Below are 14,494 nucleotides of genomic sequence, written 5' to 3' on the forward strand. Positions count from 1 at the left end.
GATGGATGGATGGATGGAGGCTACCGATGGATGGATGGATGGAGGCTACGGATGGATGGATGGAGGCTACCGATGGATGGATGGATGGAGTCTACCGATGGATGGATGGATGGATGGATGGAGGCTACCGATGGATGGATGGATGGATGGAGGCTACCGATGGATGGATGGAGGCTACCGATGGATGGATGGATGGAGGCTACCGATGGATGGATGGAGGCTACCGATGGATGGATGGATGGATGGAGGCTACCGATGGATGGATGGATGGATGGAGGCTACCGATGGATGGATGGATGGAGGCTACCGATGGATGGATGCTACCGATGGATGGATGGATGGATGGAGGCTACCGACGGATGGAGGCTACCGATGGATGGATGGATGGAGGCTACCGATGGATGGATGGATGGAGGCTACCGATGGATGGATGGATGGATGCTACCGATGGATGGATGGATGGATGGAGGCTACCGATGGATGGATGGAGGCTACCGATGGATGGATGGAGGCTGCCGATGGATGGATGGATGGAGGGGATGGATGGATGGATGGAGGCTACGGATGGATGGATGGATGGATGGATGGAGGCTACCGATGGATGGATGGAGGCTACCGATGGATGGATGGATGGATGGATGGATGGAGGCTACCGATGGATGGATGGATGGAGGCTACCGATGGATGGATGGATGGAGGCTACCGATGGATGGATGGATGGAGGCTACCGATGGATGGATGGAGGCTACCGATGGATGGATGGATGGATGGATGGATGGAGGCTACCGATGGATGGATGGATGGATGGAGGCTACCGATGGATGGATGGATGGAGGCTACGGATGGATGGATGGAGGCTACCGATGGATGGATGGATGGAGTCTACCGATGGATGGATGGATGGATGGATGGATGGATGGAGGCTACCGATGGATGGATGGATGGATGGAGGCTACCGATGGATGGATGGAGGCTACCGATGGATGGATGGATGGAGGCTACCGATGGATGGATGGAGGCTACCGATGGATGGATGGATGGATGGAGGCTACCGATGGATGGATGGATGGATGGAGGCTACCGATGGATGGATGGATGGAGGCTACCGATGGATGGATGCTACCGATGGATGGATGGATGGATGGAGGCTACCGACGGATGGAGGCTACCGATGGATGGATGGATGGAGGCTACCGATGGATGGATGGATGGAGGCTACCGATGGATGGATGGATGGATGCTACCGATGGATGGATGGATGGATGGAGGCTACCGACGGATGGAGGCTACCGATGGATGGATGGATGGAGGCTACCGATGGATGGATGGATGGAGGCTACCGATGGATGGATGGATGGAGGCTACCGATGGATGGATGGATGGAGGCTACCGATGGATGGATGGATGGAGGCTACCGATGGATGGATGGATGGAGGCTACCGATGGATGGATGGAGGCTACCGATGGATGGATGGATGGAGGCTACCGATGGATGGATGGATGGAGGCTACCGATGGATGGATGGAGGCTACCGATGGATGGATGGAGGCTACCGATGGATGGATGGAGGCTACCGGTGGATGGATGGAGGCTACCGATGGATGGATGCTACGGATGGATGGATGGATGGATGGATGGATGGATGGATGGAGGCTACCGATGGATGGATGGATGGAGGCTACCGATGGATGGATGGATGGATGGAGACTACCGATGGATGGATGGATGGATGGATGGAGGCTACCGACGGATGGATGGATGGAGGCTACCGACGGATGGATGGATGGAGGCTACCGACGGATGGATGGATGGAGGCTACCGACGGATGGATGGATGGAGGCTACCGACGGATGGATGGATGGAGGCTACCGACGGATGGATGGATGGAGGCTACCGACGGATGGATGGATGGAGGCTACCGACGGATGGATGGATGGAGGCTACCGACGGATGGATGGATGGAGGCTACCGATCGATGGATGGATGCTACCGATGGATGGATGGATGCTACCGATGGATGGATGGAGGCTACCGATGGATGGAGGCTACCGATGGATGGAGGCTACCGATGGATGGAGGCTACCGATGGATGGATGGATGGATGGATGGAGGCTACCGATGGATGGATGGATGGATGGAGGCTACCGATGGATGGATGGATGGAGGCTACCGATGGATGGATGGATGGAGGCTACCGACGGATGGATGGATGGATGGATGGAGGCTACCGATGGATGGATGAATGGAGGCTACGGATGGATGGATGGAGGCTACCGATGGATGGATGGATGGAGGCTACGGATGGATGGATGGATGGAGGCTACGGATGGATGGATGGATGGATGGATGGATGGAGACTACGGATGGATGGATGGATGGATGGAGGCTACCGATGGATGGATGGATGGAGGCTACCGATGGATGGATGGATGGAGGCTACCGACGGATGGATGGATGGAGGCTACCGACGGATGGATGGATGGAGGCTACCGACGGATGGATGGATGGAGGCTACCGACGGATGGATGGATGGAGGCTACCGACGGATTGATGGATGGATGGAGGCTACCGACGGATGGATGGATGGAGGCTACCGACGGATGGATGGATGGAGGCTACCGACGGATGGATGGATGGAGGCTACCGACGGATGGATGGATGGAGGCTACCGATGGATGGATGGATGGATGGATGGATGGAGGCTACCGATGGATGGATGGAGGCTACCGATGGATGGATGGATGGATGGATGGATGGATGGAGGCTACCGATGGATGGATGGATGGATGGAGGCTACCGATGGATGGATGGATGGATGGAGGCTACCGATGGATGGATGGATGGATGGATGGATGGATGGAGGCTACCGATGGATGGATGTATGGAGGCTACCGATGGACGGATGGATGGATGGATGGGGGCTACCGATGGATGGATGGAGGCTACCGACGGATGGATGGATGGAGGCTACCGATGGATGGATGGATGGAGGCTACCGATGGATGGATGGATGGATGGATGGAGGCTACCGATGGATGGATGGAGGCTACCGATGGATGGATGGAGGCTACCGATGGATGGATGGATGGAGGCTACCGATGGATGGATGGATGGATGGAGGCTACCGATGGATGGATGGATGGATGGATGGAGGCTACCGATGGATGGATGGATGGATGGAGGCTACCGATGGATGGATGGAGGCTACCGATGGATGGATGGAGGCTACCGATGGATGGATGGATGGATGGAGGCTACCGATGGATGGATGGATGGATGGATGGAGGCTACCGATGGATGGATGGAGGCTACCAATGGATGGATGGATGGATGGAGGCTACCGATGGATGGATGGATGGATGGAGGCTACCAATGGATGGATGGAGGCTACCGATGGCTGGATGGATGGAGGCTACCGATGGATGGATGGATGGATGGATGGAGGCTACCGATGGATGGATGGATGGAGGCTACCGATGGATGGATGGATGGAGGCTACGGATGGATGGATGGATGGATGGATGGAGGCTACGGATGGATGGATGGATGGAGGCTACCGATGGATGGAGGCTACCGACGGATGGATGGATGGAGGCTACCGACGGATGGATGGATGGAGGCTACCGACGGATGGATGGATGGAGGCTACCGACGGATGGATGGATGGAGGCTACCGACGGATGGATGGATGGAGGCTACCGACGGATGGATGGATGGAGGCTACCGACGGATGGAGGCTACCGACGGATTGATGGATGGAGGCTACCGACGGATGGATGGATGGATGGAGGCTACCGACGGATGGATGGATGGAGGCTACCGACGGATGGATGGATGGAGGCTACCGACGGATGGATGGATGGAGGCTACCGACGGATGGATGGAGGCTACCGATGGATGGATGGATGGATGGAGGCTACCGATGGATGGATAGATTGATGGAGGCTACCGATGGATGGATGGATGGAGGCTACCGATGGATGGATGGAGGCTACCGATGGATGGATGGAGGCTACCGATGGATGGATGGAGGCTACCGATGGATGGATGGATGGAGGCTACCGATGGATGGATGGATGGATGGAGGCTACCGATGGATGGATGGATGGAGGCTACCGATGGACGGATGGATGGATGGATGGGGGCTACCGATGGATGGATGGAGGCTACCGACGGATGGATGGATGGAGGCTACCGACGGATGGATGGATGGAGGCTACCGACGGATGGATGGATGGAGGCTACCGACGGATGGATGGATGGAGGCTACCGACGGATGGATGGATGGAGGCTACCGACGGATGGATTGATGGAGGCTACCGACGGATGGATGGATGGATGGAGGCTACCGATGGATGGATGGATGGAGGCTACCGATGGATGGATGGATGGAGGCTACCGATGGATGGATGGATGGAGGCTACCGATGGATGGATGGAGGCTACCGATGGATGGATGGATGGATGGAGGCTACCGATGGATGGATGGATGGATGGATGGATGGATGGAGGCTACCGATGGATGGATGGAGGCTACCAATGGATGGATGGATGGATGGAGGCTACCGATGGATGGATGGATGGAGGCTACCGATGGATGGATGGAGGCTACCGATGGCTGGATGGATGGAGGCTACCGATGGATGGATGGATGGAGGCTACCGATGGATGGATGGATGGAGGCTACGGATGGATGGATGGAGGCTACCGTTCGATGGATGGAGGCTACCGATGGATGGAGACTACCGATGGATGGATGGATGGAGGCTACCGATGGATGGATGGAGGCTACCGATGGACGGATGGATGGATGGAGGCTACCGATGGATGGATGGAGGCTACCGATGGATGGATGGAGGCTACCGATGGATGGATGGATGGAGGCTACCGATGGATGGATGGATGGATGGAGGCTATCGATGGATGGAGGCTACGGATGGATGGATGGACGGACGGATGGATGGAGGCTACGGACGGATGGATGGAGGCAACGGGCGGATGGATGGATGGAGGCTACGGGTGGATGGATGGAGGCTACGGGTGGATGGATGGATGGAGGCTACGGGTGGATGGATCGAGGCTACGGAGGGATGGAAGCTATACGGAGGGATGGATTGATGGAAGCTATACGGAGGGATGGATGGATAGAGGCTACGGATGGATGGATAGAGGCTACGGATGGATGGATGGATAGAGGCTACAGGTGGATGGATGGATTGAGGCTACAGGTGGATGGATTGATTGAGGCTACGGGTGGATGGATTGAGGCTACGGGTGGATGGATGGAGGCTACGGAGGGATGGATGGATGGATGGAAGCTATACGGCGGGATGGATGGATAGAGTGTGCGGATGGATGGATAGAGGCTCTACGGATGACGGATGGATAGAGGCTATACGGGTGGATGGATAGAGTCTATACGGGTGGATGGACGGATGGAGGCTACGGATGGACGGATGGAGGCTACGGATGGATGGATGGATGGATGGAGGCTACCGATGGATGGATGGATGGAGGCTACGGGTGGATGGATGGAGGCTACGGAGGGATGGATGGAAGCTATACGGATGGATGGATGTATAGAGGCTATACGGGTGGATGGATAGAGGCTATACGGGTGGATGGATGGATGGATAGAGGCTATACGGATGGATGGATAGAGGCTATACGGGTGGATGGATGGATGGATAGAGGCTATACGGGTGGATGGATGGATGGATGGATGGATAGTCTATACGGGTGGATGGACGGATGGAGGCTACGGATGGATGGATAGAGGCTATACGGGTGGATGGATGGATGGATAGAGTCTATACGGGTGGATGGATAGATGGATGGATAGAGTCTATACGGGTGGATGGACGGATGGAGGCTACGGATGGACGGATGGAGGCTACGGATGGATGGATGGATAGAGGCTACCGATGGATGGATGGATGGAGGCTACGGGTGGATGGATGGAGGCTACGGAGGGATGGATGGATGGATAGAGGCTATACGGATGACGGATGGATGGATGGATAGAGGCTATACGGGTGGATGGATGGATCGATAGAGGCTATACGGATGACGGATGGATTGATGGATAGAGGCTATACGGATGGATAGAGGCTATACGGGTGGATGGATGGATGGATAGAGTCTATACGGGTGGATGGACTAATGGAGGCTACGAATGGACGGATGGAGGCGACGGATGGAGGCTACGGATGGATGGATTGAGACTACGGGTGGATGGATTGAGTCTACGGGTGGATGGATGGAGGCTACGGATGGATGGATGGAAGCTATACAGAGGGATGGATGGATAGAGGCTACAGATGGATAGAGGCTACGGGTGGATGGATCGATGGAGGCTACGGGTGGATTGATTGATGGAGGCTACGGGTGGATGGATGGATGGAGGCTACGGGTGGATGGATGGATGGAGGCTACGGGTGGATGGATGGATGGAGGCTACGAATGGACGGATGGAGGCTACGGATGGACGGATGGAGGCTACGGATGGATGGATGGAAGCTATACAGAGGGATGGATGGATAGAGGCTACGGATGGATAGAGGCTACGGGTGGATGGATGGAGGCTACGGGTGGATGGATGGAGGCTACGGGTGGATGGATGGAGGCTACGGGTGGATGGATGGAGGCTACGGGTGGATGGATGGATGGAGGCTACGGGTGGATGGATGGATGGAGGCTACGGGTGGATGGATGGATGGAGACTACGGGTGGATGGATTGAGTCTACGGGTGGATGGATGGAGTCTACGGGTGGATGGATGGAAGCTATACGGAGGGATGGATGGATAGAGGCTATACGGATGACGGATGGATGGATGGATGGATAGAGGCTATACGGGTGGATGGATGGATGGATAGAGGCTATACGGGTGGATGGATGGATGGATAGAGGCTACGGGTGGATGGATGGATGGATAGAGTCTATACGGGTGGATGGATGGATGGATAGTCTATACGGGTGGATGGACGGATGGAGGCTACGGATGGAGGCTACGGATGGAGGCTACGGATGGACGGATGGAGGCTACGGATGGATTCATGGATGGAGGCTACGGATGGATTCATGGATGGAGGCTACGGATGGATCAGTCAAATATAGTGTTTATATAATATTATTGTTGTACAATGCTGAAAACATTTTACATGATTTATTTGTTCTATTTACCAGCCACATCCTTGGTCTTTATTCCTTCTAATCTGTTGCTCTCTTTTTCTCCTGCTCCTTTCCACTCTCCCTTCCTCTCCCTTCCTCTCCCTTCCTCTCCCTTCCTCTCCCTTCCTCTCCCTTTCTCTCCCTTCCTCTCTCTCTCAATTCAATTTAAGGGGCTTTATTGACATGGGAAACTAGCTCTTGCTCTTTTCCTCTCCTCTCGCTCTCTTCTCTTTTCCTCTCCTCTCGCTCTCTTCTCTTTTCCTCTCCTATCACTCTCTTCTCTTTTCCTCTCCTCTCGCTCTCTTCTCTTTTCCTCTCCTCTCGCTCTCTTCTCTTTTCCTCTCCTATCGCTCTCTTCTCTTTTCCTCTCCTCTCGCTCTCTTCTCTTTTCCTCTCCTCTCGCTCTCTTCTCTTTTCCTCTCCTATCACTCTCTTCTCTTTTCCTCTCCTCTCACTCTCTTCTCTTTTCCTCTCCTCTCCTCTCGCTCTCTTCTCTTTTCCTCTCCTCTCGCTCTCTTCTCTTTTCCTCTCCTCTCGCTCTCTTCTCTTTTCCTCTCCTATCACTCTCTTCTCTTTTCCTCTCCTCTCGCTCTCTTCTCTTTTCCTCTCCTCTCGCTCTCTTCTCTTTTCCTCTCCTCTCGCTCTCTTCTCTTTTCCTCTCCTCTCACTCTCTTCTCTTTTCCTCTCCTCTCGCTCTCTTCTCTTTTCCTCTCCTCTCCCTCTCTTCTCTTTTCCTCTCCTCTCGCTCTCCTCTCCCTCTCTTCTCTTTTCCTCTCCTCTCGCTCTCTTCTCTTTTCCTCTCCTCTCGCTCTCTTCTCTTTTCCTCTCCTCTCGCTCTCTTCTCTTTCCTCTCCTCTCGCTCTCTTCTCTTTTCCTCTCCTCTCCCTCTCTTCTCTTTTCCTCTCCTCTCGCTCTCTTCTCTTTCCTCTCCTCTCGCTCTCTTCTCTTTTCCTCTCCTCTCGCTCTCTTCTCTTTTCCTCTCCTATCGCTCTCTTCTCTTTTCCTCTCCTCTCGCTCTCTTCTCTTTTCCTCTCCTCTCGCTCTCTTCTCTTTTCCTCTCCTCTCGCTCTCTTCTCTTTTCCTCTCTCTCGCTCTCTTCTCTTTTCCTCTCCTCTCGCTCTCTTCTCTTTTCCTCTCCTCTCGCTCTCTTCTCTTTTCCTCTCCTCTCGCTCTCTTCTCTTTTCCTCTCCTCTCGCTCTCTTCTCTTTTCCTCTCCTCTCGCTCTTCTTTTCCTCTGTCTCTCTCTCTAACATGTATCCTCTTCTCTCCCACAGTTGACCACACGAGGGTAAAGCTGACTTTAAAAACAACCAATCAGGATTCAGATTACATCAATGCCAGCTTCATCAAGGTACAGTTGACTTTCTACACACCTCAGACCTGTGACTGCATGATGGGACCTCACCCCTCTGCCCTCCCACGGCTTACACAGCCTTTTTGCCTCAGCCTTTTTGCCTCAGCCTTTTTGCCTTAGACATGTAAGGTGTCAGGAGAAAGCCGGTGGTCCTGGGTGACAGGGTTTGTGGGTGGGGGGGGGGGGGGAGCAGATGTGTGGAGATAAGCTTACAGGCCCTCAAACATATCACCAGTACGTCTTCAGTTTCACCCTGAATGTCTGTCCAGTCAGAGGTCAACACTTTAAATAGACCAGAAGGAATGCTGAAGGATAGACAATTGTAACACCTAGTCCACAAAAAGTTGTTTTGTTTAGTAGCTAGAGGCGACAGGGCCTTCCAGGTGATAGTCATGCGGAGCATAGCAACCTGCACACTGTGTGGAAGCTAATGACACTCAGCTGTGTCACACAAGGTGATCAATTACACCCTTAAAAACTCAGAGACCTTTACCAACAGGCTGGCCTGAATAAAGATGTCTGAGTGTTTTCCTCCTCCCTATCCTCCACTTCCTCCCTCCTCCGCTTCCCCTCTCCTCCGCTTCCCCTCTCCTCTCTCTCCTCCGCTTCCCCTCCTCCGCTTCCCCTCTCCTCCGCTTCCCCTCTCCTCCGCTTCCTCTCTCTCCTCCACTTCCTCTCTCTCCTCCACTTCCTCCCTCTCCTCCGCTTACCCTCTCCTCCCTCCTCCTCCCTCTCCTCTGCTTCCCCTCTCCTCCCTCTCCTCTGCTTCCCCTCTCCTCCCTCTCCTCTGCTTCCCCTCTCCTCCCTCTCCTCTGCTTCCCCTCTCCTCCCTCCCTCCTCCTCTTCCTCCTTCCTCCGCTTCCTCTCTCCTCCGCTTCCTCCTCTCCTCCACTTCCTCCCTCCTCCGCTTCCCCTCTCCTCCTCCCTCTCCTCCACTTCCTCTCCCTCTCCTCCGCTTCCTCTCTCCTCCTCTTCCTCCCCCCTCCTCCTCCTCTGCTTGTCCTCTCACTAAACTAACTGTGTGTTAGTTCATCCAGCCCTCTAATATTAGTTGTGTTACCAGGGAATGGATGGTCCAGAGGCCTACATCGCTACCCAGGGTCCTCTACCCAACACTGTCATCGACTTCTGGAGAATGAACTGGGAGTACAGTGTAGCCGTGAGTCTCTCTCTCACTCTCACACACACACACACACACACACACACACACACACACACACACACACACACACACACATATATACACACACACACACACACACACACACACACACACACACACTGAGACACACACATATATACACACACATATATACACACACACACACACACACACACTGAGACACACACACACTGAGACACACACACACTGAGACACACACACACTGAGACACACACACATGTATACATATACACACACTGTTTTTGCCACTGCTCTCTGAGACTTTAATTCCTAGGAAGCGCTGTTTGTTAATGTGTTTATAACATATGCTGTGTGTCAGGTTTATTACCATGTGATGGAACAGAATACAGACATTGGAATGTCCATTTTTCTAGCATGATGTAAATTGAAAACCTTTCCGTTTCTTATGTCGCAGGTCATCGTAATGGCATGTCGAGAATTCGAGATGGGAAGGGTAAGAGTTTGGTCCTGAAGCCGTCCATATGGTATTATACTATAGTAATATGAAAGAACCACTTTCACTGTTGATTTGACAGGAAGAGCCCTTCAGTGTCTGGAGTAAGATATTTCTGTTGATAATACTGAAGGGTTTTCATATCTCCCTCTTTCATACGTGTTTGATAGAGATAGAGAGTTTCATATGTTGTTTTGTGGAGAATGTGGTTTAGGCTTTGAAACGCAAACCTGTCTTTTTCCTATTTTCTGTTAGAAAAAGTGTGAGCGGTACTTTCCCCAGTTTGGTGATGAGCCCATGTCTTTTGGCCCGTTCAGAATCTCCTGTGTAAGTGACACACACACACACACATCACACACACTCACATTCTCACACACATACACACACACACACCCCTTCATTGTATTTACTGAGCGCCAGCCAGCCCATCCTCCAGCTATGCAGAGCCTCATATTAAAGGAGAGAGCTATTTTAAAGTGTCCTCTTTAGTCACAGTGTTCTACAGTGATGAACTTGTCCTCCAGAGACGGTGGAGCTCCATGTTCTGGGGTTAGTATGCTGTCCAGTATGGAAGGGCTAAGTGGGAACTACTTTGGCTGTGTTATTACATATGGAGTCTTTACTAGAGCCAGTCACTGTGGCTGTAGTATTCAGTAGTCATGTAAAGGGAACATGTACATTTGATACACACAGAGTCCAGTCAGCAGTCCTCAGTGTAACAGGCAGACAGAGGGCCAGACAGGACTGTATAAAGAGGCAGACCGTGGCCTTTGACTAACTGAAGAGACTCCGAGTGTTCTCTGTGTGTCCCAAGCCAATACACACAGTCAGAAGTAGCTTCTGTAGAAAGGCTCATTGTAACAAGTAGACTAGGACTTAGTGTCTTGTTGTTTTACAATACAACATGTCAACTGATCTCCGCCACTATGGTTAGCTGGACTTCCCTATTTAAATAACCATACATATGTATGTATGTATGTATGTATGTATGTGTATATATGTTTTCTGAAGCATTGCTTTTTCAAACCTGTTACAGTTGGGTTTAATCCTCTGTTTCTCCTGGCAGGAATCAGAACAGCCCAGAACGGACTATTTCATCAGGACCCTGACAGTGGAGCATGAGAATGTGAGTTCTCTTTTCTTCCCCACTAACATATAGAAACACAATGGCCTTTCAGTTTCATCATTCACATGACATCAATCCGCTCTTTCTGGAAACTCATTTCCTCTCTCCCCTTCTCTCTCACGCCCTCTGTCTATCACTTCTTGCTCCTCGCTCTCACTCTCTCTCCCTCCCTTTCTGCGTGTCTCTCTCCCCCCTTCTCTTCCTCTCCCCCCTCCCCCCTCCCTACAGGAGACACGGAGGATAACCCAGTTCCATTACATCAACTGGCCAGACCATGACGTTCCCTCGTCCTTTGACTCCATCTTGGATATGATTGGTCTGATGAGAGAGTACCAGGAGCATGATGATGTACCCATCTGTATACACTGCAGGTACACACACATACACTCCGTGAAGCCGTCCATTTAAAGCTAGAAGCAATGGATAGAGAAGTGCGGAAACAATATCACAGGAGATAACTACCAAGTATGTGTGTATCTTCAGACCGCTGCTACACACACACACACACTCACACACAGCTGCGGAGGTCTGTGGGGGGCGCACTGCAAACCACCAGCTCTTTCTATTCCCCTTTGATTTCTGGTCCTCAATTAATTAACGTCAAGAAGTCCCTTCAGGGCCGTCATTATTATTATCATCATCAGGCTGATCGGAGCCACATGTATGTTCCTCTACTGGCCCTGGGGATTCACTGCTCACTACCGTGGGAGAATGTAGGGGGGAGACGGGATGTTGTGGCCAGGGGGGCTTAAGGATGTTAAGTGTGTCAACATAAACTCAGCAAAAAAAGAAACGTCCTCTCACTGTCAATTGCATTTATTTTCAGCAAACTTAAAATGTGTAAATATTTGTATGAACATAAGATTCAACAACTGAGACATAAACTGAACAAGTTCCACAGACTCCTGACTAACAGAAATTGAGTAATGTGTCCCTGAACAAAGGGGGGTCAAAATGAAAAGTAACAGTCAGTATCTGGTGTGGCCACCAGCTGCATTAAGTACTGCAGTGCATCTCCTCCTCATGGACTGCACCAGATTTGCCAGTTCTTGCTGTGAGATGTTACCCCACTCTTCCACCAAGGCACCTGCAAGTTCCTGGCCCTAACCCTCACCCTCCGATCCAACAGGTCCCAGACTTGCTCAATGGGATTGAGACCCACTGACATTCGTGTCTTGCAGGAAATGACAAACAGAACGAGCAGTATGGCTGGTGGCATTGTCATGCTGGAGGGTCATGTCAGGATGAGCCTGCAGGAAGGGTACCACATGAGGGAGGAGGATGTCTTCCCTGTAATGCACAGCGTTCAGATTGAGCTTGTTATCATTGCAGGCAGTCCGATGCTGCTGTGACACACCGCCCCAGACCATGACGGACCCTCCACCTCCAAATCGATCCCGCTCCAGAGTACAGGCCTCGGTGTAACGCTCATTCCTTCGACGATAAACTCCAATCCGACTATCACCCCTGGTGAGACAAAACCGCGACTCATCAGTGAAGAGCACTTTTTACCAGTCCTGTCTGGTCCAGCGAAGGTGGGTTTGTGCCCGTTGATGCCTGGTGAGGACCTGTCTTACAACAGGCCTACAAGCCATCAGTCCAGCCTCTCTCAGCCTATTGAGGACAGTCTGAGCACTGATGGAGGGATTGTGCGTTCCTGGTGTAACTCGGGCAGTTGTTGTTGCCATCCTGTACCTGTCCCGCAGGTGTGATGTTCGGATGTACCGATCCTGTGCAGGTGTTGTTACACGTGGTCTGCCACTGCGAGGATGATCAGCTGTCCCTCCTGTCTCCCTGTAGTGCTGTCTTAGACGTCTGACAGTACGGACATTGCAATTTATTGCCCTGGCCACATCTGCAGTCCTCATTCCTCCTTGCAGCATGTCTAAGGCATGTTCACACATGAGCAGGGACCCTGGGCATCTTTCTTTTGGTGTTTTTCAGAGTCAGTAGAAAGGCCTCTTTAGTGTCCTAACTGTGACCTTAATTGCCTACCGTCTGTAAGCGTCTTAACGACCGTTCCACAGGTGCATGTTCATTAATTGTTTATGGTTCATTGAACAAGCATGGGAAACAGTGTTTAAACCCTTTACAATGAAGATCTGTGAAGTTATTTGGATTTTTACGAATTGTCTTTGAAAGACAAGGTCCTGAAAAAGGGAAGTTTCTTTTTTTGCTGAGTTTATATACCGTAGCTTAGAACATACACTCTCTGAATGTTAGTTCCAGCTGTAAATCCACCAAGCCTAATGGAAGCTGTGAGATGTAGTCTGTGTGTCTCTAGGCTGTGCATTCTGTTTCTGTCTGATTGTTGTTGTGTTTTGACAGTGCTGGCTGTGGGAGGACAGGCGCCATCTGTGCTATAGACTACACGTGGAACCTACTAAAGGCTGGGGTACGTACAATATGAAACACACACACACAGTGTTGCCTTTGCTGTTTCCTGGAGCACAGATAGACCACTGAGTGTATTGTTCTTGTTGGTTTGTAGAAGATTCCAGAAGACTTCAACGTGTTCCGGCTGATTCAGGAGATGAGAACACAGAGGCATTCTGCTGTTCAGACCAAGGTAATGAGGCATTCTGCTGTTCAGACCAAGGTAATGTGGCGTTCTGCTGTTCAGGCCAAGGTAATGAGGCATTCTGCTGTTCAGACCAAGGTAATGAGGCGTTCTGCTGTTCAGACCAAGGTAATGAGGCATTCTGCTGTTCAGACCAAGGTAATGAGGCATTCTGCTGTTCAGACCAAGGTAATGAGGCGTTCTGCTGTTCAGACCAAGGTAATGAGGCATTCTGCTGTTCAGACCAAGGTAATGAGGCGTTCTGCTGTTCAGACCAAGGTAATGAGGCGTGCTGCTGTTCAGACCAAGGTAATGAGGCGTTCTGCTGTTCAGGCCAAGGTAATGTGGCGTTCTGCTGTTCAGACCAAGGTAATGTGGCGTTCTGCTGTTCAGACCAAGGTAATGTGGCGTTCTGCTGTTCAGACCAAGGTAATGTGGCGTTCTGCTGTTCAGACCAAGGTAATGAGGCGTTCTGCTGTTCAGACCAAGGTAATGAGGCGTTCTGCTGTTCAGACCAAGGTAATGAGGCGTTCTGCTGTTCAGACCAAGGTAATGAGGCGTTCTGCTGTTCAGACCAAGGTAATGTGGCGTTCTGCTGTTCAGACCAAGGTAATGAGGCGTTCTGCTGTTCAGACCAAGGTAATG

The 14,494-nt window shown here is 51.8% G+C and overlaps 1 protein-coding gene across 7 annotated transcripts in view; it reads left to right on the top strand.

Annotated features, from left to right (window-relative positions):
* LOC106593735 (tyrosine-protein phosphatase non-receptor type 12) overlaps positions 1–14,494 on the top strand; it is a 122,892-nt gene that overhangs the window by 62,645 nt on the left and 45,753 nt on the right. For all 7 annotated transcript variants that reach the window (XR_014392955.1, XR_014392957.1, XR_014392956.1 and 4 more), the window contains exons 3-10: positions 8,447–8,523; positions 9,590–9,685; positions 10,125–10,163; positions 10,419–10,490; positions 11,230–11,289; positions 11,518–11,660; positions 13,618–13,684; positions 13,781–13,858. Coding sequence is in view for 4 of the 7 variants with exons in the window: in XM_082977903.1 (XP_082834029.1) it covers positions 8,447–8,523; positions 9,590–9,685; positions 10,125–10,163; positions 10,419–10,490; positions 11,230–11,289; positions 11,518–11,660; positions 13,618–13,684; positions 13,781–13,858 (632 nt within the window). In the remaining 3 variants the exon portion in view is untranslated. The remainder of the gene's footprint in view (positions 1–8,446; positions 8,524–9,589; positions 9,686–10,124; positions 10,164–10,418; positions 10,491–11,229; positions 11,290–11,517; positions 11,661–13,617; positions 13,685–13,780; positions 13,859–14,494) is intronic.

This window comes from Salmo salar, chromosome 07 (assembly GCF_965601325.2).
Source record: "Salmo salar chromosome 07, fSalSal1, whole genome shotgun sequence".
NCBI classification, from domain to species: Eukaryota; Metazoa; Chordata; class Actinopteri; order Salmoniformes; family Salmonidae; genus Salmo; species Salmo salar.